Raw genomic sequence first — 27,440 nt, 5'->3', positions numbered from 1 at the left:
GTCTGGCTTATTTTGCTTAGAAGCCTAAGTCTTAAATTTTCTTAATGCTAATCATAAGGAATTTATGATACGAGATGTGTTGTCAGTGTAAAAAGCTGGTTTGTAATAGGTACCTCTCTGTTCTGGGATTTTTTTTTTTTTTCCCTAGGATACCGTGGGTAACATGAAAAATAATGAGTGGGTTCATCCACACATTGCTGTGTGTAATTCAAAGAAAAAAAACCCTATGCCAAATATGAACTGATTGGAAAGAGATGTAGTTTCTTAATGTGTTTTCAATGAAACTTAAAAACTTAACCTCAGCTATCCACTGGCTTACCCTGAATCGGATCTCGTCTGTTTTTTTTTTTTCCCAGTCATTTAAAAAACACTATTCCTTTTAGCTATTAGGCTCTTGATCTAGGGAAGCCATTAATTTTCTAGCAGTCTTTTGGGCAACCATCTTGACTGTGGTGGGGCATGTTCCCAGAAGTTGACATCTTCTGGACTTCCCGAGTTTTGCTGAGTTTTTCCTTTCATTCACTCCTTTTTAAACTTAGTTCCATTTGAGATGGAGATACTTATAAAAAGATTCTGTTGTGAAACGCATTTACCCCCCTTCCCCAGTGAATAATGATGAAACACTTAATTTTAAATTTCCTCTCTTGAGAGCATGTATGTTTTGTTTGGTTTCAGAGCAGGAAAAAGTTGATAGGATAGTTCCTTTCAAGGAATAAAAAAAAATAAGATCTGCTCAGGTTGTATGGGGGTTTTGCTCCGTAACTTTATTTTAAGCATTTAAGCTGTCTGTACACAGGGTAATTTTCTGTACTCCTAAATGCTACTTTGGCTCGATTTTGTTTCTTCTAGACTAGTTTTAGTGCAGGATCTCTTTTCTGAATCAGTAAATTCCAGTGAAGTACTGAAACCAAAAAAGGTCTGTTTACTTAACTTTGAACTGGTCCCTGATATTTGACTTCAGTGTCAGTTTTTGTAGTCTCAACCTCACTTTGATCTTTGCTTGAAGTCACAGTCGCCTTTTGTCTCGAGCAGAGTTTTAAGCTTTAGTTTTGTTTTGGTGTTTGTTTTTTTTCCTTCCCCCGCCCCCGTTTTTCTTCTGGGAGCAGTGCAGACACAATACAGTCCTTCAAGTCTAACTTGATACCTTGCTTTTTGGAATGGGGGAGGATGTGCTGGCAGGGTTCAGGGGTAGCATTTTTTTAGTTAAGGTCCATAAAAAATGTAACTTCAAGAAGCTATCTTGGCCTGCACATCTATTGATCTTTCAATTAAAAAACATAAACTCTCTTCTTAAGTAAATTGCTATTTGGTGTCCATTTGAGGCATATTTTTAAATTGTTCTAAAGTAAATAGGAATAGCTGCGTATGTCAGCACAGCTGTTGCATGCAGCTGTTTTTAAGTCTAGAGAAAGACATCTGGAGCTTTAAGTTCATGGCCATGTAGGCCTTTGTATTCTTCCATTGTTAACTCGTAGATTGAGGGCCATCTTCATGTTTGAAACATTGTGATGTAGAATATGGAAAAAAGTGTTCCTCTGTCTTATTGAATACACTAAATGTTTTTTTTAGTAATAAGTATATCACAGAATCACAGAATTTTCAGAGTTGGAAGGGACCTCTAGAGATCATCTAGTCCAACTCTCCTGCTAAAGCAGGATTGCCTAGAGCACATTACTCAGGACTGCATCCAGGCGGGTCTTGAAAATCTCCAGGGAAGGGGACTCCACAACCTCCCTGGGCAGCCTGTTCCAGTGCTCTGTCACCCTCACCGTAAAGAACTGTTTCCGTGTATTTGAACGGAACTTCCTGTGTTCTAACTTGTGCCCATTGCCCCTCGTCCTGTCACTTGGAACCAATGAAAAGAGCCTGGCTCCATCCTCCTTCAGCCCACCCTTTAGATACTTGTATGCCACTTTAGATACTTGTATTGCACTTAATTATGTACGGCTTAGAAATTTGAGGTGAATTGTCCAGCCTTGTTGCCTCAGATGCCAGCCAGGACAGTGCTGTTCTGAGCTAGCTGCCTTTTGAGTGGGGGGAAATTGCTAATGAAGTCTTTTACTGGTTTAAGAATTCCCTTTCTGATATCATATTGCCTTCACTTCTCCTTTATTATATAATGTTTCCTTTTAAATCTTTGTTTTACAGATTGAGGAAAGGCCAGAAAAAGACTTTGAGAAGGTAAGAAGGATCTTCTGAATTATTTTGCCAATAATGCTTGCTTCACGTTCTTTTTGGTAGGTAGAACTCACAGTGAGTGTACAGAATTCTTCTAGAAAATCCTCTGTGGGACAAAACTTTGAATTAATTTATTACTACATTCTTTTTTAATGACAAACTCCTAAACCTCTGTGGTTATTCAGAGGTTAAGTAGTTGACCTTTAATAACAGTTTGCTGACATTGCTTTAGGCTAAGCCACGTGAATACTGGTTTTCTTTATTAGATTTTAATTATGGTATTATGTAAAAATCAAAGAATAATAAAAAAGAGGTGGATACTGTAGTGGTGACAAATGGCTTAATGCAGAATCCTCACTACACTAAAACAGTTAATGTGGCTACTGCTGCAGAATAGATAAATATCTATGAAAGGAGAGTAGTTTGAGGGATAGTCAAAAGCATCCACAAAATGTATTACTGCAAGTTTTGAAAATATCAGGCAAGATGATACTAGCCCTTAAAGACATTATCTCATTTAGAGTAGTTAGGAGTTCGCATGGCTTCGCTTCTATTTCAGTAGTGATTAAATACATCTAATCAGCCTTTTCTCATTAGTTTCCCTTGTTAAATTTTGATCTTTTGATTTTTCTTAGAAAGTTACATTTTAATCAAATTTGCATAAATTAGAAGTGCAAGGGTTGGTGTAATGTGTGTATTTAAAAAAAAAAAATAAACCAAAACCAACAAAAAAATACCACCCCCAAAACCCCAAACTATACACCCACAAAGTATATTAAAAAAAAAAAATAACCATTTTCAACTGTGTGTAATTGTAGGGAGCACGTACTGTTTCAAGTTTATCAGCAGCTACCTTAGCTTCTCTGGGTGGGACTTCTTCACGAAGAGGCAGTGGGGATACATCTATCTCAGCTGATACGGAGGCATCTATTAGAGAAATTAAGGTAAGAAATACTTAAAACCAGCATAAGTAGTTAGGAATCTGTCTCTTAGCTATGGCTCTTTTGATTAGAATTGTTTTATGCCTTGCATTTGATAAATTAATAAACTAAGATTACTTGAAAGTAGGGCTTACTATAGAAATCGGCAGTAAGAATTGGACTGACAGGCTAATACTAACTAGGACTGTCCCCTGCATTATTATTAAATAGACTAATACTACCTAAAGGATGTTATTAAATATGGTTTAGACTTCTTTCCAAAAAAGAAACTTTCTTGTCTCCTCTTTTGGCAGTTCTGACAAAATTAATTGTGTGCTATAAATGAAAAGTGAATAGTTTTACTACAGAGGTGCTGCTGGGAAGCTAGTGTGTATTGCAGGAATATTTGGGTGAGGTCCTGCGGCATATGATAGCAGATCAGACTGATCATAATAGACACATCTCATACTAACCTAATGAAATAGGAAATGGACACAATATGGCACACTGATAGGAGGATTGAAATAAGGAAAGAAGCACTGCACTTATTGGATGCTGATTTGGGGAGGGGGCTGTATTTTGTAATCTAATTTGTGATTCCATGAAGTTAGACGCCTTTGAATAGCAAATAGCTATGTGATCCAGTGTTCATATCATTGAGTGTTAGTCTGGGTAGTCCGTAGCTAAATTGTTTTTTGTAATCTGTTTTTTAATGCTCCAATCTGAAGACTATTTTAAAATGGGGAATCTTGAGTTCTGCTAACTTTCAGGCATACGATTCACAACTCTTGAAATCACAGCCTGTTTAAAAAAATCTAGAATTTGTATTAGGGCCTCGGATACAAGCAGGTGTGTCCCAGTTTCAGCACTGTAAAATGGCTGAAAGATAGCCATTTGCAGGTGACCAAGGACAAAAGAGGAGAGAGGCTGTGAAATAGGAGTTACAATTAAATTTAGTGTGATGGATGGTTTTCATAAAGTCTTTCCTACATCTCTAGTATAGCCTGTATTTCAGGCTTGCTTTGGGAGCCCTTACCCTTAATAACCAGAATTCCTCAGAGGGTGATAAAGAGGGGGATAGACAAGGGGTGTGTGACTGGGGCATATAATTGTTGGAGGCATTCAAGCTGGGTCTGCATCTTGTCCTTAACGTTGAAGACTTCATTTTTTCCAGTCAAGAAGAGCAAGAATTAGCATAAACTTCCAACCAAGAAATTTAATTGTCTGGCAAGGCTTCACATTAGGATCAGACTGCTAAAGCTATGTGCTAGAAATATTTAAATAAGAACTTTGGATACCTGCTTTTCCCCATCAGCTGCGCTTCTTCCCGTTAGCTTCAGTGGCATCATTCACCTTTCTCACCGTTTCCCCCAGGATATCTATGAGTTAAAGGACCAGATTCAGGATGTAGAAGGCAAATACATGCAGGGACTGAAAGAAATGAAGGTACTGGTTTACTGCAGACTGGGAGTGTGATCATTAACACCAGCTAAACTTTCAGAATCAGTGTGAGACCTAGAACTGACCTTGCATGCTTTCTTCTGGGAGGGTTTGTAAAGTGTGTGAAAAGCGTTTTGCTAACTGGAAAAGTATCTATTCTGATGTCAATTGATTGTGGTGAGAAACGCTTCCGAATGTTAACTGAAAGGTTGATGATTTCTATTGCATGTTGTCTTTGCTGTTTTGAGAAGTTAATCCTTTCCACTAGCAAATTAAAATAATTATGCGTGGGTTTCTTTATAGCTTCCTAATCCAGGAAGCCTCCCAATATTGGAAGATGAACTAATACTCATGTCCTACAGTGCTATGAAAAATCAGAATTTAAAAGCTTGTATATTTTTGTTTTGATAAGGTCCAGCATGCCTTTGGGAAGTGGTGCATATGAGGGTGGTGACTCTCATCTTGGTTTCATATTTAGATCACAGAAGACATCCTCCCAATATTGGAAGATGAACTAATACTCATGTCCTACAGTGCTATGAAAAATCAGAATTTAAAAGCTTGTATATTTTTGTTTTGATAAGGTCCAGCATGCCTTTGGGAAGTGGTGCATATGAGGGTGGTGACTCTCATCTTGGTTTCATATTTAGATCACAGAAGACATCCTTAAACAATTCTTTTAACAAACCTTCATGTAACAAAGTTTGTTATGTGAAGAATGAACGCTCACACCAGTTGGGACAAAGGAAGCGCTTACCACTTTCATGAAGCCATAAATGAATTTTAGTGCAACAACCAACTTACGCATCTGCGTACCACCACTGCATAAGCAAGCAGCAACAGGAGCTGCATTTTTTTTGGAAAAGGCAGTCTTGCAAATATGTATTTAGACATCCAGGCATAAAATGCAACATTTACCAGCATTAATTGCTGATTGCGTCATCGGCTCAATGCTGTGACAGGTGAAGATGATGTCATCTTGAGCGAGTTCTCAATGGAAAAAGAGTAGTTTGGCCCTTTTTCTGTAAAACCTGGTGTGTATTTTTTTCCCTGATCACCGTGTAGCAGGTATAGCAAAATAATCACACTGCATAAAAAATGTAGGTAATTTTTCAGTTTGTTTCCCGTAGACACCCTTTTGTGGTCAATTGTACCTAAGCCAACAAAACGCTGCATGCTGAAGGAGTGGTGCAGCAGCTACCTTAACTTCTTCCTTGCATATATTTCCTTTCCAGCTAATTTCTGGGGTTTAGTCCTACCATTGTTTCCAAATCCTGGCTGCTTTCCTTTGCTTGGTATGTCTCATCCTTGGGCTGGAAAGTGCACCAAAACACAGTTTGTGTGTGAACTGTATAAGTTCGTGTCCTTAAAGACAGATGTCCTTATTTGTCAACAGAAGTGTAAACTAAACTGATTCAACCTTAATTTTGTCGTTATCTCACCACTGCTGTCCCCAGTTCCATTGACTGAATGAAAAGGGAAGTATATGAATCTCACCTGTGCTTTAGATGTAATTCTAATAATTACTTAAGTTCCAAGAGAAATTGCGTGACCTGTAAACTAAAATGTTGACATGAGTGTCTTCCTTGTTTGCATATTTTCACTATTTTCTTGAAGTAACTTGTTTTATTTCTGTATTAAATACTGCAAAATTTGACTGCGCAACATGGAAAAAGATCCTGATCTTTATTTTGCCGTCATCTGTTGTTATAAATACCTCAGTATTTTATATTCAGGTCAAGTTGATAGGAGAGGTTTTTGAGACACTGAGAATTGTCTTGTTGAGCAAATTTGTAAAGAAGGGGTGTGATATACGAAAACTAATGAAAAATGATAGATCAGGTCACAAAAGCTGCAGCTTTTTCATGGCAAGTTCTAATTCCTGAGTCAGTATATTTAGTGGTTCCCACACTGCAAGGATCCACTGAAATTTGTGTGAAGTGACTGTCAAACTGCCTTAATTTAAGGCCTAAGATCATCTAAAATGATCTCAAATCAGGGCCAGTTTACCTTTAAAAAAAAAAAAAATCCAACTTGTCATCTTCAGCAGCTGCTTTAAGCTGCCAATGTGCAGGGGCAGGAGGAGGAGGGAGAAGGAAGAAAACTCTTGAGAAAGCAGAAGCTGAAGCAGCAGAGAACAGGGAACATTTTATCTGAGGTAGGGTTCCTTGCTTGTAAATAGACATCTGATGGGAACACAGGGGAGGTTATCCTCACCTTGGGACAGTTGGTAAGCCTCTCTAGCACGATTAGCACTGGTTTCTGTAGGAGTACTCAGCATGCTTGTGGTTAATGCTTAATTTTCTTGTTGAAGGTATTGATTGGCAGTGTCCTTTATAACTGACTCTGTGGTTGCTCATTCTTTGCAGGACTCTCTAGCCGAAGTTGAAGAGAAATATAAAAAAGCTATGGTGTCAAATGCTCAACTAGACAATGAAAAAACAAATTTCATGTACCAAGTAGATACCCTGAAGGATGCACTCTTAGAGTTAGAAGAACAGCTGGCAGAATCCAGGCGGCAATATGAAGAAAAAAGTAAAGTATGTATATAGCTGTGGCATGTTATTTAACAGGGAAAGTCTGGGGCGGGGGGTGGGGGGGGTGGGTGGGTGGGATGCAGAGACCCTTTGGAGGAGGCAACCAAATTACTATTCAAGATTTTAAATAAGTAATCAGTTTTGTTACTGCTAAAGCAAGTGGAATAGCAGCATACTATGTGGTTGTGATTATACAAATGGGAATCTTCCCGAAGTTTCTATCTTATAAAGCAATTTCTGAAGAACTAAATGAACGTTTTGTATGGTAAGGCTATATTAATATTATCACATGTCCTTTTATATTCCATCTTTAAAGTGAATTCAGGGGGGTTGTTCATAGTGACTTCTGGAGTATTTTTACACACAAAGCTCTCTTCAGAAGGCCTGTGAGAGAGTCGTTTATATAGTTAATGCAGCTACATGGTTGAGTGTTGAATTAAGTTTTACATGAATTTAGCATCAGACAGGTAGTGAGTTGGTGTTAAATAATAAAGCTGTGGCTTGTTTTAGCTTTTCAGATCTGGCTGTTTAGCTTGGGGCATTTGACTTCAAAACACATAGTTCCTGGAAGATACAGTGTGTTTTTTTTAAAGCCTGCAATGTCTAGCTAACTTTTAGTACACGGTTATGTGGAAAGAGTGGGTTAAATTCCCATCCATTCATCTGTGAAGCTGCAGGACTTGAGTCTTGAGTATTCACTGCCAGCCTGCTGCTCAGCTTACAAAACTGGCTAAATAATGTCTGTCACTTCTATATTTGATGAAATAATAGTTTCTTGGAAAAATTGTATTCTTGTGGAAATGTGAGTAGAGGAATATTCAAGAATCGCATTGCAGTAAGCATTTTCTTTGTGTTTGGGCTTATTTTCTCCTTTTTCATGGGATGCTATTTTTGATCAATAAAAATGTCGTTTCGTTATTCATAGGAATTTGAGAGGGAGAAGCATGCTCATAGCATATTGCAGTTTCAGTTCATGGAAATCAAAGAGGCTTTGAAGCAAAGAGAAGAAATGCTTGCAGTAAGTAACTTTTTTTTTTCTTTTAATACTTTCTTTGATTGGTATTTTCCCAGTTAGCAGTAGAAATGTAGAAGGTGAGACATGGAGAATTTTATTCCCTACTCAAGTTTCTCACCTGAAGAAATACTAGTGTTTCAGGCCAAACAGGTTCAGAGCTGACTAATAGAAATAGTACTTTCATAAATATTATCTGAAGTTGGACTTTTTTTTTTTTTGCCTTGTCCGTAATATGAAATAAGCTGTGTTTCGGACAGCTGTTTGTGGAGGTGCAGAAGAAACCAACGAAACTCTCTAACTTTGTCTTCAGGAGTGTAGATTTAGTTGAGATGTCGGAAATTGTGAAACCGTGCACATAGATACTCTTTAGCACCTGACTCTTTTCATTCTTTGGCATCCCTGCAATCTTGAGCTTCTTTGTTAACCTGTTACCTGCTTTCTGTCTTCTTGTTTTGCTCCTGTCTCTCAGGAAATCCAACAGCTGCAAAAGAAACAGCAGAGCTATGTCAGGGAAATTTCTGATCTTCAGGAGACAATAGAATGGAAAGACAAAAAAATAGGGGTAGGACTGTCAACTCCTGAAATGTGTTCAGAGTGGCGCTGTCATTCTCGAGCTGATCCTGCTTTTGCAAAACCTCATGAATAAAATCCTCCTTAGCGACTTTGCTTGGTGTGGCTGTCTTCCTATATTACCAATGAACTATCAAATAGCAGATTTTGTCTTTGGGCACTATCATAAAATCCAAGAAAAATTTATCAGCTGATCTGACTTTGAAACCTAGGGTAATTTATTTGCTGTGGTGCACCATTTGTATTTGCAATATTGAGAAAGGAAGTGCTATTTATAATGCAATTCCATCAGCACTGAGTTTTTGCTTATTCAGGTTTAATCTGCAGACTGAGCAGAAACTCGAGTGTGATACAAAAGCAATAGAGCTATTTATGGGCTATTGGGATGAAAGTCTCCAATTCTCCTTTGCTTCTAATCCCTTCCCAGCACCCTTTATCAAAGCCAAATGGAAACCCACTCTTAAATAAAAGCATGGCTTTCTTCTTTAACAATGAGCACTGAAACACCTGAATATAGAAGGGGAAAGAAATCTGGCAACTTGCCCATGGTTGCAATGTCCAATAATTTGTAGGAATTTGAAATTCAAAATTTTCTGATTTTTTTTTTTTTTTTTTACTGTTCTATTTGTGTATTTATATAGAAATATTGGGGGGGGGGTGAGTAGCAAAATATGCATTTGCACATGGTACATCCCAGTCTAAAGATGATTTATTTGCAGCTTTAAAATTAATTGAAATGTACTGCACCCATGGTGGTAACCCGTGGAATAAAAAGACTAATAAAATCTGCTGGGCCTGCTTTCATGCCATTCTGTTAACACATGGGAACTGCATTATGTCTTCAATGTACACGTTGAAGTAATATGGATACAAATTAACTTGTCTAGCAGATAACAACAAAAAGTGGATCCTCATTTGAAGGATCTCTAATGAAGGATTGGGCTCTGAATGTCTTTAGTATGAATTCCTTGTTATTGAATAAGCTGTGCATTTCTTGGATTTGAAGTTTATCTGTGTGTATGTAAACTCAATCCTTTAATCTGTAAACTTTACCTTTTTCATTCATGCCACTTCCATGAATCTCTGAATATCTTAAATCTGCTCATTCTTGTTTACACTTGCTTTTCATGGTCTTTACTTGTCTCCCTTCCTTTCTTCACATCTCCTCGCTCTCTGTCTGTGTTGGGAACTCAGGCATTAGAGAGGCAGAAAGATTTCTTTGATTCCATAAGGAGTGAGCGGGATGACCTTAGAGATGAAGTGGTTGTGCTGAAGGAGCAACTGAAGGTACGCAAGAGGAATAAAAGAAACTTGTATGCAACTGCTGATTTTTTCCTCCTGTACGTTTTTGCAGAAAATTTGAAAATGGAGTTCTTGCTACTAAGCTAGATTCACATTGCCTATAAGTTGCCATTTCAGGAATTTTCTGTATGAAGTCCTCCCCCCTAATATTGACAGTGAGCCCTTAGCACAGACCGTAGGATTAAGCAGTTGCTTTTGTAGGAGGCGCTTCTCTGAGAACATTTTACGTAGCAGATTTATGTTTTTTTTAAATAAATTAAAAAAAAAAAAAAAGCTGGGATCACACGCTTTCTGGCATAATAGCTAAACTGAGAACAGTAATATTCTGTGCTCTTTTCTAACTTCCAGCCATTTTTAATGGGAGAATTGAAGCAATTGTTTATTCAGACTGTCAAGGATAAGAAGACCTGAATGGTCCTCCCCTTTCTGAGCAGCAGGCTCTAAAGCCTTTTTTTTTTTTCTTCTCCACAGAAACATGGAATAATCCCAGACTCTGACATTGCCACGAATGGGGAAACATCGGACATTCTTGATAACGAAGGACACTTGGATTCTTCCAAAAATGTTCCAGGCACAACACAGGCATTAAAGCCAGGAGGCGATGGGATGCTAGGTAAGTGATGTATATCCTTTCACATCTTTCTGTCTGTCTGTCCATTCATTCATCTTTGCTTGGAGTTTGGGTGTTTGTTAGTGGGACAATTAACATATCACGCAGCATGCTCTTGTCAAGTCACTTCCTATGCATTTTTCTGCTTAATATTTATTATCACTTCAAGTATGTTGTACAGTTTCCTGCAAAGGCAGACTTCCCATTCAAGGCGTCAAAGGATGAGAATACAAATGTTACATTACAGATAAGTAGCAATCATTTAGATTACTATTTAAACCCTGAATTTGAAAATTGTCCCAGAATAATCCTACTGTTGTTCAATATTTTCAGCACGTGTCTTAGAGTCAGAAAAAACTTTTTATTTTCCTATAAAGGAGCTTGTATGTTGGTTCATTTATATACCTGAGAACTGTAGGTGTCTGCTGAACAAGCGCTGGGCACTGATAAAACACACAAACGTATGAATTCATTGTTCTTGGTATTTAGTCCTATGGACCATTTCATTTTAACACCTCAATATTTTTACTCACTATAACAGGATTAACATTGGTAAATTCAAAGAAGATAACTGAGATGGATAGTGTTAGGAAGGAGAAATCTGGTTGGCAAAAAACTTTGTTTTTATGCAGTTGTGATGAATGGCCTCTCAGAGAACTATTACACTAATGGAAGGAAATAAAGTAATAGATTTTTTTTCTGTCAGTTTTGTTCTAAATGAACATACTAATAAGTAGCAACAGGCAACCAACTACTGCAATTGCAAGCTATCTTGCTTTCAGCTGTTGGCTGCTTTTTCCTCACTCAGTTTTTGTGTGGAAACAATATGGAACACCAAAACCAAGGTAAGGGTGTATTTTTAAATGTAACATGTTTTCTATATCTCCTTATTCTGGTGAGGGTTTTCTTTTTGGCTTTGTTTTTTTTTTTTGGAGAGGGGGGTGGTTTTTTGTGGGTGGTTTTTTTTTTGGTGGTGTTTTTTTTTTTTTTTTTTTTTTTTTGGAAATGGGTACAACAGACCCAAAAGCTAACTGTTGAAACCACAAACACTGTTGTTCCAATACCTGTTGCTTCTAAATAAAAGTTGAGGAAAAACTGATAAAGACACCCCCATTTTCCCCATCCCTTTGGCTGGATGAAGTGGCTGTAAGGGGCCCTAAGTGCCTGAGCTTTGGTCTGTGTTGGTAATGTTAAGCAGCTGAACCATTTGCTTGCCAAACAGATTTTACATTCAGTGTTTGTCATATACACTGATGATGCCTGTTTATGACACTTAGGAGGAAAATATTACTGAGTAATTGTTGATTACTTCATTATAATGGCATCAGACACACTCTTGCATGCATAGAGTGGTGTTAGGGCTAGAGTTGTAGATAATACTGCTGAGAAAAAAATAATCTTTGCTGTTAGTGTTACAGCTGCAAGTATTACTGTTAAATCACACTGCTTGAAACAGTCGTGCTCATCTACAAAAGCTGTAATTCACACAGCCAATAGCATAAATGTTTACCTTCACAAAAACACAAGCCAGCACCAGAGACTTCTTGCTTTGAGAGGGTGGTGGTGAATTTCACTGATCAAAACCCTGGACCCTTACTAATTCAATTGCTGCTTTGCCTCACTTCATTGGCAAAAGCTGATCTTTTATTAACCTATTCTTTGACTCATTCTCTTTCGGGTTTTAAATGGGGAGGTAAGTGCTATGGTGTGGTCCGTTCAACTTTCTCAATGGTCTTTTAGGCAAAGCCAATGAAGTGGACATGAAAAATGAGATTTTGGAGGATGTGGGGAAAAAAGAAATCTTGCAGAATACTGAGCATGAGGAACACAAAGAGGAGTCTGAGGAGCAGGAAGTACAGACATTGCATGCTGATGAAAATGCAAAAGCAGAAAAAATGGTTGAAGAATGTGATGCCCTGTCAACAGTGATGTTACCAGATAGTAGATTTACAGAACAAGTTCAAAGCCTTACAGAACATGTATCGGGGAGTGCTTCTTCAAATGATGATAGTGATGCAGATGATTTGGGAAAGGAGACCAAGTCTGCAGGCACCACAGTCCAACACCCTTTTAGTACAGAGGTTGAACACCATGACTTAAATGCAAGGACAAATCAGAACTTGGAGATGGGCTCTCTACAAGGTCATCAGATTTTTGAGACTCCTCAGGAAATGCCTAGTGGCTTGGGTACAGAGCATGAACTGGAAAAAGCTGCACCCAAACAAGAACGAGAGGATCTTGAAACTAGCCATGGCCTGAGTGGTAATGAAATGGATCAGGAAGCCAACGTTGCAATTGAGAGCTGTCATTTGGTTTGTAACCAGGCAGGGCTACCAGAGGTTACAGCAGCAGGCTTGCTTAATGAAGAGACAAATGTGGAGAGTCATGTTGAGGGACTCCAGCACTCAGAAGAAAGTGCTGAAAAGAAGGTTACAAATGTCTTGAAGGAAAAGCTTGTTGAAAGCAAAGACTGCACTGATGGAAGAATTGATAAAACAGGAGGTGATACAGCTGAAGAAGAAAATGAGGTTGGGAACACAGTTCAGGGTCAGACAAGGGAAACACTGTCTGTGGGTTTGGAGGGGACAGAGTTGTGTGAAAGTGGTGTACCAGCAGATATGAGTGAAAAAGAAAGTGGAGGAGATCAGGCACACATCCAACCAGTTTCTTCAGAGGACAGTCCTTCAACATCATCAGAGGAACAAAATATGCAAGATAAATCTCAACTTGAAAAGGCTATGGCTGAGAAGGACGGACAGAAGGAAGCATTAATAGAAGAGTCGGGGATGTGTTCAGGTTCTGCAGAAACAGGGAAGCAAGATAAGGCATCTGTGAAGGCTGTAGGCTGTATTACTGAGGTAAAAGGAAGTGTGCTGCAGCAGGCAGAGCCAGACACAGATGTTGTGAAAGAGGTGACGCCTCAGGAAAACAGTTTAGACCCAGGTCTTTTAGATGACAAAATTAAGGAGTCAGAATTGGAAACAGAGGATGAGTCTGGGAAAGGAAAGGAAAGCAGGACAGAATTGGTAGGAGACTTACAGCCAAAGGTAGAAGTTCAAACAGTTCAGTGTAGTGAAGAAACAACAGGTGATACAGTGGGAGAGAAAAATATTAATTTAGAAGGTGAAGCGCAGAATGTAGTTAAACAAGAGGAAGGTGAATCTAAAGAGGAGATAACTGTAGATGTTAGTGTAACTACTGAAAACAAAGTTGATAAAGAAACACTGAAAGAAAACGAGCAAGGGTTAGAGCTTGCAGACTACCATGGTGGTGGATTTGCTTCTGAGGAAGGTGCAAATAATTCCCTGGCACAGAAAGCTGAGCAGGGTGAAAATGTTAGCGAACAAGTTAAATTGGAGGGTCAAGCAGAGGAAAGACTGGAAGATGATGGTGATGCATTTGATTTTGATGAAGAGTCAAAACAGATACTAGAAACTGATGAAAAATGTGATGGAGGAAAAGCTGATACACAGAAAGAAGAGGGTGATGGAGCAAATGGTGCTGATGGAAAAACTGCCCGAATGGACAAAGCCGGAGAAAGAACAGACAAAATAGAAGCCAAAGATGCCTTGACTGGAGATGACAACTTGCAGCATAAAAAAGGAGATGAGCCTGAAGAAACAGGGTGCTTGCAGGGAGAGGAAGCATCATGGAAAACTGATGAGAAGACTGATGTGATGGAAGATGAAATCAAAGCACCAGATTCTAATAAAGTGGAAAACATACCAGATGAAAATATTTCAGAACAGGATTTGGAAAGTGCTGGCAATAACGGGGATGAAAGCAAGGAGGATTTGCAGGGTGGTAGAAGGGGTAAGGGTAAATCCAGAGATGACTGTACAATATCCTAAGTTCAAAATCTCAAAGCTACACGACTTATATGCCGTTTGATCAGTCCCAATACAGAAGCATGCACTTTGCACAATATATGAGGCCTTAGGAATATTCGTCAAGTTTTTTCTTTATAGGTAGCTCTCATCATAATACAATGTTACATAAGTGGTAATGACGCAAGTATTAAGTTATTCACTGACATACCTAGCCACAATAAATTGTGCGTAGGTTTGGTTTTTGACGTGTCTCAGGTTTAAAGTTCATCACCAAAAAAGCAAGCTTCACAAATCAACTATTCAGACTTGCAATTAGAGTACTCTTAATGTGGATAACTGCTACTGAGGAATTTCTACAGGAAATTCTTTTTTCTAGCCTAGGTGATAGATGTATTGAATGTACTTACGTGCATTGGACCTTTGTGAACTTACACGCATGCTTATATGTGTACTTACATACATTAGATCTACAGTAAGTACATTAACGATTCATGAAGGAACTCAGTAGATCGGCAACACTGATCTGATGTTGGAACTTCTTTCTGAATGATTCAAGCCTAGGAACCAATCTGGGTTTTTTTCTTTACTATGGAAAAAAAAAATACTATCATTCCACCTTGTGTGTATTTCTAATATGGTCATATTGTCATATTCCAAGATGCGGTTAGAACACTGTGAATGTGCTTAGTCTAAACACTTTGGAAGAACAATATACAGTTTGAAGAAAGTACAACATACAGGTCCTAGTTTGCTGAAAGGAATAAATATGTACATGTTTACTTCATCTAGGCACTTTGCACCACAATGGGCCTTTTACACTGTCTCACATGTTTGTGGGTGTTTTTTTTTTCCCCAAAGAAAGTGTCAATACACACTGTAATGTGTGCTTAGGTTTGCTATCAATTACTGTCTAGCTATGAATGTATAAAATATCTATTTTTCCAAGAAGTCTTTTGTTTAAAATTGCATTTCCTTACTGCGTTATTTTTTGCAAGCTATGATTCTGAAGGAATGTTTTTCTCTCTGAAAAATTCTTACCTCTTCCTTTCTGGAAAGAAGACAACTTTGCATGTCTTAATTCTTGTTGGATATTAGACCAAAGATGACTGTTGTTCTGTATACTATCCCCCGTGCCTTTTTGAAAAGCTGGATTGCTTTGAATTGCAGGTATAAATTAGACACTTTGACTCCATTGGTGTATTTCTTCTTGCATCATTGCTAGTGCTTGGGAGGAAAAGGATCTTTTGCGTACTTAAAACTTCATTTAAAGTTGTTTTAAGCAATGAAAGTCCTAAGAGAATGCAAGTTGAGGAGTTGGGGGGGTGGGTGTATGGTTGTATTTGTGTTGATGTTACAAAGTTGATGGAGTACAAACAGACTGCAAAATTTCAAGATATGTATCAAAATGTACTGAGCTGTATATAATTGAAATAAACATATTTTATACTTTAAACTGCCTGTCAAGAGCACTGTTTATAAATCTGCATAAATATTTATTTAAATCTATATAATTTCAAAAAACATTTTTCTGCAGCTTTGTTAAATTTATTGCGTTGTGCTACACAGCTAGAAGAGCTATCTTGTTAGGAATGGGCACCCTTAACTGTAAACCAGTAACTCTTTTCATATGGCTCCTCTCCAATTTACAACAGATCCAGTATGGTTTCTGTAAGTATTAGCAGTTGGTCGTCTTAAGAGTTTACACTAAATGCTAATCTAAAAGTCATAGATCTTAAAAGCATCTCTTCTTACTATGTAGCAGTGTTTATTTAAAGATTTGTCTCTGCTATACTCACAACAGTAATATATGGTTTAATGTTGAAAGTATTTTAAATTTATTTATATTTAAATGTTAAATACACATATATATAATTAAATGTGCTTACCAGGCTTCACCTGTAGATGGATCTATAAACAACTCTGAGTTAAATGAGGCACATGCCAGCATTTCCTGTATTTTTTGTATGAGTTTGTTTCTAATAGAAATCCTTCTGGATGGTTGAAGGAATTAATGGTGAGCTGTCTTTAACTAGCTTTTTCACTTCAGAAAACAAACCATCTGTAACAGGATTCCTTTTTAAAGCCAAGTCACAGAGGAAGAAATAATGACAACTCTAGTCTTAACTAACTGTCCATGTACCAGCTTTTATCCCATAGTAACTAGCCAGCTTTGAGTGAAACTAGGGTAAGAGCAGGAACATGGACAGACAAAGAAGAATAGCTGATGTACTATAAATCCGTTCTTGAACAGTAGCTGCTTGGTACCTCTGGCAGCTGGTCCCTGACTGCTGGAATTGGGCAGGTACCATGGAGGAGAAGGTCCATGGTGTTCTTTACCTCTTTGTTTTTTGCTTGAGTATATGCACATCAAGGGATAAATCATCTTGAAGATAAAGGGAACTGCTAGATATATATTCCAAATTTAATAACTTTAATATTATATGCCAGATAGTATTTGAGTGAAACATGTGCCATAAGAGAGAGGGAGGGGACAGTGTCTCAGGAGGAATTCCCTAGAAAATGCATCTTTTGTAAAGTTAAACAATTGAAAACCGTTTTTTGGCATTTTTTCTGCACTATCTGTAACAGATACAAGAAAAGATCTAGCTTGTCTCTTTCATTCGGTTTGACTTTCAAAGACAGCAAAATATCAAAATCAGTCTTTTCATAATGCCTAACATGAAACCAAGAAATCATGAGATGAACTAACATCAAAATTTGTATTTGCTGCTGTTATGTTACCCATTTTGTTTTGAGCAGGGACAGTCTGCGGATATGTGCTGCAGTAAGCACCACTCTCAGTGTATGACTCTTGTCTCTCAGAATAGCTCCATAGATTCAAATGCTGGCTGGGTTTTCTGTTCAATACATAGTGGCACATGATGCCTGTAGCCCAGGTTTGTGCACTACTGTGAATTCAGAGCTAGCCTTGAAATGCTTTCAAAAGCAGTAGCTGAAGAAAATTACTGTTGTTTTTTGTTTTACTTATTCAGCAAGTAATAGTGAAAGGCCTTGGTCAGTATTTCCTTTATTATGAAAAAGAACGGTCCTCCTGTCATTAGGGGTTGTTAGGTCAACTGTGCCACTGAAGCAACACCCTTTTGAGTCAACTGCATTACCTAAGTAATGAGAATAGTAATTTGATTTACAAACAGACCTGTACAATAGCAGAAGACACTAGTAACCACCACCACTCCCACCACCCCATACAGTCTGTCCTGCTCTCTCTCGGGCCATCCCAGGGCCCAGTTCCTCCATTAGCTCTCTGTTTAGTTCCTTTGCTTATGAAGGCCATGAACTGTTGCAGTGAGTAGCCTGGGAATCATGTTACCAAAGTTAAATTTAAGTGAGATTAATGTCACACTCTCATTATTCATTGCAGTATCTTCCTATGTGAAATAAGGATAATGACTGTAACAGTTGAAAATTGTAATTAGCTGCTTCCTGTCCTAATTCAGTAGATTGCTTTTTTCTGCTCGCCTGTTTCTCAAGGTCCTCAGATCCTTGATTTGTTGGAAGAGCATCTCCTAATGCAAAAATAAGGTGGCTCTGCAGAGATATCAGTTAAAGCTAAAGTAAGTTCTCTGTGTTAGTGTGGGGTTTTAAGATAAGTGAAACCTAAGAGACCTTCATCTATACATGCATAAAACTTTTATACATAAATGGGAATTTTAGCAAACTAATTTTTTCTGTGGTCTTGTAAATCCTGCTGCTGACATGTCATCTGTCCCAGTGGGGTGCACTGATGTCCGTAATGAGGGAAGAGAGAACTGATGGTGAGATCAGATTTGAAGGCTCATCCCAAAATGCTAGCATCCATTTTGCAGGGAAAGGGATTGGGAGAAGCTGATATGCTTCCTTACTGGAGACAAGGAGATCTTTTCTTCAGGCAGGCATATTTCACCCCTCAGCAGTGGTTGTGCTAATGGAAGTTACTTAGCTGTGTGCATGACTAAGTTATTTTCAGGATCAAAGTTGATGATTTGGCCCATTTGGAGTGAGTAAGTTTGGGCTAATTTTGTAGTGGTCTAGAGATTTCCTTCTGCATCAGTCCTTATTCTCTTTCTAATTCTTAGTAACTTCATTTCTTGATCTCTGCTGACCTGTGACTCCCAACTCTGTCTCCGAGTCTGAATATCTCTGACCTTTCTTTTACTGTTTGCTGTCCTTGCTTTCTTGTTGTTTATTTTTCTTCCCTTTCTTTCATTTTTTACAGAATTTCTGTCTTAAGCTTCCTTTCCTTCCCGTATAGATATGTGAAATTGTTTTGTTATTTAGAAGGGGGTTATACTGGTAAATTTTTGTTACTCTTGATAGTTTACAAAAATGTGGTTGGTTTGTTGTTTTTGTTTTATTTTGTTTTTCCATGGTGCTCAGGTGTAACAATGTTGAGTGTGTTACAAATGGCTAAAAAAAGGGGGATAGGACTGGAGGAGGTTCAAAATGAATGCATAGAACTGCTGAACGGGAATGTCACTTTAAGATCTGTATTTGGGTATTGCATCAGAAGCCAAGGTAAAGGTTTTATTCCATGCTCTAGAATGACTGTTGGTATATTGGAGCTTGTATACTTAGGAGGGGAATGACTTACCACATTTTTACTAGGCAATGGACTGTACATGTTTGCCATATAGAGGGACTTTCATTTGAAAACTTCATTTTTCCCCATGATTTGATTCAATATAGATTCTTTATTCCCTTCAGTTCATGCATTAACAAGAAAAAATGGTGAACCACAAGACTTTGGCCTGTTCAGGACTTCACAATGAATGACGACTACAGTGTTGATATTTTTAAAGCTTTTAAAAAATACTTAAGTCTATCTACCTGGTAAAAGCCCACCAGCCTTTTAGCTGCAATTTGTCAATTTCTTTCCTTGCATTTACAAGAAGTCCTTTTTCCTGAGTGACCTATGTATTTTAATCATTTAATTAACAGGCCAGACATTAGATGTGGAGAGCTCAGAACATCCACTGGCTTGCTTCTGCACAGGTGACCGCTTGCTGGGAAGGGAGGCAAACTAAATAAAACGGCAGTAAACGTACATGTCAAATTTGTGGAGTAAGAGGAATAAGACCTGTATGAGGTCAACATATCCTCTTCTAATAAGAATATTTAAATCCTATGTTTCAGTATACTACTGTTGAGGTGTACCTGAACAAACTAAGGTTGTTAATGAGGTAATTGTAGTGATAAGAAAATTCACGAGTACCCGCTAAAAGGCTTTCACATTTTGCCTCCCTTAATAGGGAAGAAAAAAAACAAGTGATTTGGTTATTTATTTCTATTTCTTTTTTCCAGTTGTCTTACTCTGTAGTCTGCACTTTATTAACCAATGCCACACATATCCATGTGCTGATCTGTGGCAATTCCAAGTTCAAGTGTAACACAACAGTTGGTCCGGATTGCCCATCGCCTGCTCAATGTTTGACCAGGGGAATTGACTATGAAGGATTAAAGAGAAAAGAATGTTTTACCAGGCTGCTGTGTTTGAAACAAAAATAAGTCAATGAGCAAATGTTTTTTCTGGTCACAATACTGGAGATAACACAAAATGTTATTGCCATGCTGTTTAGTAAAAGAAGATTTAAAGTGCTGAGAATGTGCTTAGCTATGATTATAGGTGTTTAAAGTATTTTCATTACATTAAACTGTAAAGATTTGTGAGATTTTGTGTTGCAGTTGTGTTTGACCCTAGAGTTCTTGCATGCTAACCTAACGTAGAAGATTAGCCTCTTTGCATGCAGCTGGGTGCTGCTACTGCCGTGACAAGCATGTTCTGTGAGAATGACATAACCTCCCCTGGCTGCAGCCCCTTCCCAGCCCTGTCTGTGGCCTCATTTCCTGTGGTACGTGCATAACTACCTTCATCATTAGTTTCACTAACCTTAATGGTTCAGTCTTATATCAGATGTACTCTGAAATGTGCAGCTCAATCAAATCAACACTGAACTTTCAGTTTTCTCTTTCAGACAGGCTGAAAAAACTCATTGATGAACGAGAATCCTTGCTAGACCAGGTAATCACAGGAAAACTGAAATGCTGTGTGTTTACTAAATGTGTGATAAGAATAGTAGACACTAAAAAAATCAAAATAGCCCTAACGTAAGGCATAGAACAGCAGTGCAGTTGCCTTTCAGAACCTGTGCTGGGTTGCTCTTGCTGAGGACTTAGTGTTGCTTGCCACTTTATTCTTCCTCTGGAACATTTCTCCTGCGTGTTAACTCAGGATGTAGGGGAAGATAGATGGGACCCACTGTGCCTGTTCCATGTTGCTAACCATCACGTTTGGTGCTCAGAGTATTGCAAGTTGCTGTCCTTAGTCACCTAAAACTCCTCCATCACTATTTCTGAAAAGTAATACTTCAAATTGGCCAAGCCCAAGGGAAAAACAAATATGGTCCAGAAGTTGTAGAAACAAACTTTATTGCCAAGAGTAAGCCTTCTGATTGCTGGGCCTGTGGGCAATGGGCCATTTGAAAAGAAATGCTGGAGGAATTGCAGTAGACAAGTAAATATCAATTAAAGTAATTATTGCTGGTACCGTGATATTCCATAGCTTATTCAAAAAAATTTTAGCTGATCTCTTTCTCTGCAGGATGTTCTGTGCTTTCATTGATGGATTATATCCTTGGTCTTGAGACTTCATACACAACCACACACTGTTTTGGGTTTTTAAGAATGTTTTACTTGAATGTGCCTATAGAACTTTTATGGCTTTTCTAATAAAACAGTTGTCTTCCACTCATTTATGGTTGGTCCTGGACTTGTGCATAGGCACCAATACTTAAAATCTGATGAGTCATTTGCCAAAAGAATTTCTAGGAAGTTGTTTTGTAACAAAAGATTTTTTGGAATTTAATGTTTTTTTTAAAAAAATAGTTTTATAATACTTGAGAGAATTTGAGTACTGAGTCACAATTTTCCCTTATTTTAATAACTAATTATTTTGCGTCCTTCAGATTAAAAAATTAAAGGGACAACTGGAAGAAAAGCAAAAGAATGGCAGGATGGAAAATACACAGTCAGAAGATGAAGTTCTAGAAAATGGGACAGATATGCACATGATTGACCTCCAAAGTGAGCTACATTTTGATTTTAAAAGAACTTTTGTGTCCTGCATGTGAGCGAGAAAACGTATCTGTTCAATGACCACATGGCTCTAAGTAAAAATGAGCCCTCTGTTCTAAGGGAGCTTCAAACTGGGAGCCAGCCATGCACCTCTACTAGAGGTGAGGGAACAATTATCCTTTGTTTGAGCAAGATTGCAATTGGAAATCTCCCTTATGTTCCCCAGGAGAGCTGGGTTCAGTTCCTGGTTAATTCTGCTTTCAGAGTGGTCAGAAGGGAATCAGTTGAGACTGGGAATAGTGCCTATCTGCTGAGCACTTTTTTGACAGAAGAGCACTTGCTACTCTACCACTGCCCCGATAGATTCCTGTAGTATGGAAATTTTATGACAGACTTGTTAGACACTGTTAACACTTGTTCTGACATCTCTGATAAATCTGCAATTCTTTTAGGAGATGCCAACAGACAGATCAGTGATCTCAAATTTAAACTAGCAAAGTCTGAGCAAGAGATAACAGCATTGGAGCAGAATGTAAGTTTTTGGCTTGTTCTGTTTGTTTGGGCATGGTGAGAATGCAAAGAGAAAGTGTATTTTATTATATAAGTGAAATCATGATCACTGATTTTCCCTTAAAATAAGAAGCAGGAGTGTTGGAGCATCAAGGCTACCGTACTTAAGTCATAAAGACTAAAATGCTTTCATTGATGTATGGAGAAGAGTGAATATATTATTAATTTTTACTGAAGGAAAAACGATCAAAGACAAAGGTATATTGAGGTATATTACTGAACTATTCAGAATACTTTCTTATGCCTAGCTATTGACAATTTTAAAATGGCTCCTGACATATGATGTAGTATATATGGATTTTATACGAGACACTTCAATTTTGACTGTTTGCTCTTGTCCAGAGTATGTCAGCAATACTCTTGCTAAGATAAATTTAGTCAATGGACTGTATTTTTTTTGTTGCTGGAACCATATTAAATATGGATATGTATAAAAGGTCTAGAGTAAGTTACCATGGCCAGGCTTCCCTGGTATTTTTTTTTTTCCACCCCCTCAGCATGTGCCTTTATTTTAGTAAAGAAAAGTGAGCATCCCTCTGGTTATTTCTTAACTACTTGTGGAAGAGTAAAGCTTCAAAGTAACTTCTTAATACAGCTTTTAATCAAAAAAAAATTGGCCTCCACCTTAGGTAATACGACTGGAAGGTCAGGTAGCCCGATACAAAACTGCTGCTGAAAATGCTGAAAGAGTAGAAGATGAACTGAAAGCAGAGAAACGCAAACTACAGAGAGAGGTAACGCTAAATGCAAAACTGTCATAGGCTGGCAGTCAGCCTGCATTGCACAGGGGAGACCTGTCTGGTGTATTTTAGAGGAGGAACTAGCCTTCTTGGCAGAGCAAAAAATAAACATCTACTTTTAAAATTGCTTTAGTTATTCATTCTAAAAGTTTAACCAAATTTTCAGCACTCAAACTGGAGTAACAGTCACAACTGTGAACTCCCACTGTCTTTTCACCGTTCCTTCCTAAACTGACTTGTAATGCCTTGCTTTGTACCAGAGTTGGTTCTCTGGAGCAAACTCAAGCTCTGTTTGTACAACTTGAATCTAGAAGCAGCCTTCAAATGCTCAGGTTTGCATGCTGCTTTGCAGCTGTGAATGTTCATGTGGTTCAACATTCATCAAGCTGAAGAATGCCTATTTCTACCTCCCTGTCCTTGTCCTTTGTTGTACCTGAAGGTTCGTTACTTTGGGTGTTATAAATTCTGGATTTGTAAATACAAATCACTGGTCTTTTGAGAACATGTGATTTGGAAATTATAGCAGTGGAAAGATGGAAATCCTGCTGTAAGGTTAATTTGGACACTTAATTATTTAAGCACAGTGCCACACCTTACCAGGAATGACAGTCTAAAGTTTCAAGTTTCCAAGTCCAAACTTGAGTGCCAAATGGATGTGAATCATTCTTATTGAGTCTGTTTTTCTTGCTCTGTCAATCTGTTAATGCCTGTTTGCTGTAGTGTGTCCATCTGCAGACTCTGTTCATGTATCTCTCTCTTAGGACACTGCATCTTCAAGCTGCCTGTAACTTTGACCTTATTTGTATTACCAAACTTCATGTTCTCTCCAAGTAGCTGCTACAACCAGCTTAAATGTTTGTCAGCTTCTTTCACACCTGCCTCCTGAGTTTTTTTTTTCAATGTGGCTCTTAGCTTTTTCTAAATACTCCTTCTGCTCTGCTGCCTATAAGTATTGCTTTCTGCAGTCCACCTCTCCTTACTCCCATGACATGGTGAGTTTTATAGAAAACTAAGGCACCAAGGTCAGGGCTGTGGCTGTAGTTCTGGGAACCAGAAACATAAAAGCCAGGCAGCGAGATGGGCATATGTCACCCAGCAGATATACCTGAGCTTCCATGCCTCTGAAGCTGATGCAAACTCTGAGCCATTTGTTCAACATTCTGTAAATACCTTGGATTCTTGGCATTGTGCTTAGAAAATATCAAAGCAACAGCACAGTTACACAACATTTACTTTTAACTCAGCTAGTAGGAGTTTTCAACTTCTTTATCTTGTAAGGAAATTCCAGCAATATGGCCAGTTAGTGTTGGTAACTACAAACCTTGCTTTATCTTTGGAAAGGGAAAACACGAAAGTCATGGGTTTGTTTTTTTCTGCTTCCTTCCTTCAGCTGCGTTCAGCATTGGATAAAACCGAAGAGCTTGAAGTCAGCAATGGTCATCTAGTAAAACGCTTGGAGAAGATGAAAGCCAACCGGAGTGCTTTACTGTCTCAGCAATAACCTCCACTTCTCAATGGAAGCTACTACTACCTGACAGAATCAGAACAAAGTTGCAGATGCTTCTGTCTTTTGCTGTCCGGGATGCTTTGTGTCATGCCTTCTGAGAACAGGCAACCTCAATATTTGCTACGTGCCACCCAGCTGTGGTTCTCTCTACGCAGATTCAAATCTACTGCACTATATACATAGGAGTAGCTGATCCAAATGGCTGTGCCTGCGGGATCCCTTCTACACTGTTCTTTGGGTACATTTGAAGTATAATATCCGCCTACTATATAAGAAGCACATCAGGCGTTGCATTAAGTGCTCCATCCAGAAGGCACAGCAGCCATTTATTGCCATTTAAAATGGTATTCAAAGAAAACACTTTAACTGGACTGGAATTTTGTGTCTTGCTGAAAATTGAAAAAAAAAAACCAACACTAAGTTTTGGACTTTCTCATGACAGTATCTGTAATTTAGTGACTACAGTAGAGTTATTCATAGTAGGTTTTTCATTTACAAATCACTGTGGAACCACAAGCCATTACAAAGCAAAACTCCTTCAGTGGAAATCATGGAAGAAGATGGTCTTGGAAGCAAAAGTGACCTTAAATGACTTTGCCAATAAAACAAAGGTGTTTGGAGGGATTTTTGCACCAGTTAAATCATAAGACTATTTTATTTCAGGGTAAATAGGCAATAGCTTCATTGACTTTTCAACTTTTATTTGTATTATTTAATCCGTGATCTTGGAATTGAAGTAAACTACTTTTAAAGGATGTAAAGTTGCATTAATAAACCAGCATAAGGCCGTGTTTTAAGAAATGGTGGGTTTTGCACTTAAATCTCTCACTCTGGTGCATTTGTCAAAGCAAGAGTCATTTGCTTAAACAAAGTATGTAATGGGTTTTTTACATCAGAAACTATCTACTGATCCATGAACTACTAGGAACTGTGCCGCTACAAAATACAAGTCTAATTTTTAAAAAAGTAACTGATAAGTACAGAAGCACTTTAGAAAATATTCCTGCCTATGGTTTTTCTACAAATACAGAAGCAGCGAATTGTTTCCTTCTAAGGTCATTGTAAAGGTTTTCCACTTTTCATGAAAAATAACATAACCAATAAGAATGTTGCAGGGAGTTTATTATACACAGCTAGCACTACAGCTCTGGTTTATTGGAAATTGTTCTGAATGTACTACTCAAAGGAGAACAGCAGTTATCTGAAGAATAAAGCTGTCCTTCCCCCTTTAGCCCTAACAAAAGCTTGCGAGTAAGGCAGGCGACCAGTCCCTTAGGAACTTGCTCACACTATGAAACAGCATCTCCTGTTTGACAGGAGCAACCTTCTGTTGATGTTGACTGCTTCAATAGATATGGTTCTATCAAGCCAAAGCCAGACCTGGGAGACGGTATCTTTTTAACTTGGTCTTCAGACTCTCTGGTCCAGATCTTTCCCTAGCCTCTTCCTCGCAGACTGGAGTTTAGAGTATAAACCGCTGCTATTTTCAATGTTAAGGGGATCACTGGTATCTTCTTAGAGCACCTTTGCAAATTAACTAAACCAAAAACAGTGTCTGAATGTGTTTCTCTGGTTTGGCTAGAAAATAACACCTTTTGCTTCATCTCTTCTGAGTGCACCGGGAAATTTAGGAATGAATACTAAAATTAATATTCCAGGAAAAGGATGAAGAAGGCTCTTTTTTTTTTTTTTTTTTTTTTTTTTGCGCCCATGGGGAAATAAGTATGTCCTTGTTGATCAACAATGTGATGGAACATGGGGATTAAAGGAATCTTTTAAATGAAATTTCCACTCCAGTTAGGGCTTTGGGTTCTTTTTCTTTTTTTGGTTTTTGAGAGGAACATTCACGTGCAGAGCCAGGTTTCTTGTGGAATACCTCAAAATCGCTGTGGCTACCAATTTACAATTTTCTGTGGCTGACTTGTGTAATTTCTGGTGTGCAAAGCCTCTGGGGTCTAAAAAATGAACTAAAGAGTCTTTCAGAATGCAAACAAACATGCCAAATACAGTATCTTACTAGCTGATGATGTGTGTGTGACTGCTACCGGTCATCATCTTATTTGTGGTAGTGGTGAAAACTCTCTGCTGTGAAGATTGAGGAGAAACAACCTAGCAACTACACTTCGGTCCAAAAGGCTAAAAATAATACTTTGCTCATCAAGAAGTGATGTGTTTATTATTTCAAAGTCAATTGCATCTCACATCCCATAAGCATTAACCTCATGACAGAAATCAGATGTGTATTTCAACCTGGATATGCTCTTAGTAGAAATCTTTGTGTGTGATAAAGTAGCTGAATGTTGAAGCCAGATTTTTTTTGCCCCTAACTTTCAGTATGACTTAGCTTTAGAATAAGGGGACTACTGGTTGGCTTACTACAAACTGTTTTATGTTTTCCTGTGAAGAATGTACCACAACAGGGCTTCAAATAGTAATACTAGCACATGCCCCAATCCTTTTAATTGAGCTCCAAATGGGAGAGTCTCGGTACCTGGCCTGCCGACTGTGAGCGGAGCTGAGGTAGTGGTAGCATGGCAAGGAACAGATCCTGGGGGAACCAGGACAGTTTTTCCTTGAATTTGTATTTTAAATTGCTATTCTTTGTTTTATTTTTTAAATGTTAAATAATTTTATTGTTTGCAAATGGAATGTTACCCAAATTTTTTGTTTTGTTTTGTTTTTTACATCAAAGCTGTTAGGAGATACAAGCGTGGAAAAGGAAATCCATTAGCAGAACTCGCCAATAAAAGTATCACTTGTTTGGGTAGTTTTTATGGAGTGGTCTGTCATTATGCTGTTACTGGTAAAAGTTCTCTTGGAAAATACAGACTTTCTGGATAATGGTGTAATGGGCTCATTTTCCTTTCTAATACATTTCTGTAGACACACAAACGTGAGCAACACCGGTTGTTAAATGTACAGAGGAGCTTGCGAGAGTGAGCACTGGTGTGAGACATACCCCCAAATATTAACATTTTTAATGGCAGAGTTCACAAGGGGGGGGGGGGGGAGGGGGACAGTGTCTCATCAGAAGAAATCTGAATAGTATTGCTAATGGGATTAATCCTTCACTTATGGTGAATGTATAGGTAACCCACACAGTAACGCTCCCTGGAAGAAAACTCCACAACATGAGGCAACTAGGTTCAT

At 38.2% G+C, this 27,440-nt stretch overlaps 1 protein-coding gene across 11 annotated transcripts in view; it reads left to right on the top strand.

Moving 5' to 3' along the window:
• The window catches only part of LRRFIP1 (LRR binding FLII interacting protein 1), a 116,067-nt gene extending 89,005 nt beyond the window's left edge, over positions 1-27,062 (top strand). For 6 of the 11 annotated variants that reach the window (XM_082483253.1, XM_082483251.1, XM_082483246.1 and 3 more), the window contains 9 exons: positions 2,149-2,181; positions 2,997-3,122; positions 4,473-4,544; positions 6,908-7,078; positions 8,001-8,093; positions 8,560-8,652; positions 9,855-9,947; positions 10,434-10,575; positions 12,313-15,787. In XM_082483253.1, coding sequence (XP_082339379.1) covers positions 2,149-2,181; positions 2,997-3,122; positions 4,473-4,544; positions 6,908-7,078; positions 8,001-8,093; positions 8,560-8,652; positions 9,855-9,947; positions 10,434-10,575; positions 12,313-14,423 — 2,934 coding nt within the window. In that variant the 3' untranslated portion in view covers positions 14,424-15,787. Of the gene's footprint in view, positions 1-2,148; positions 2,182-2,996; positions 3,123-4,472; positions 4,545-6,907; positions 7,079-8,000; positions 8,094-8,559; positions 8,653-9,854; positions 9,948-10,433; positions 10,576-12,312; positions 15,788-20,374; positions 20,422-21,364; positions 21,483-21,925; positions 22,006-22,672; positions 22,778-24,173 lie in introns of those variants that run through there. The other 5 variants (XM_082483255.1, XM_082483252.1, XM_082483247.1 and 2 more) reach the window with 4 other exon arrangements.
• The last annotated feature ends 378 nt before the right edge of the window (positions 27,063-27,440 follow it).

This window comes from Vanellus vanellus (assembly GCF_965231255.1).
Source record: "Vanellus vanellus genome assembly, chromosome: 5".
NCBI lineage: Eukaryota > Metazoa > Chordata > Aves > Charadriiformes > Charadriidae > Vanellus > Vanellus vanellus.
This window is presented reverse-complemented; position numbering and strand designations above follow the sequence as displayed.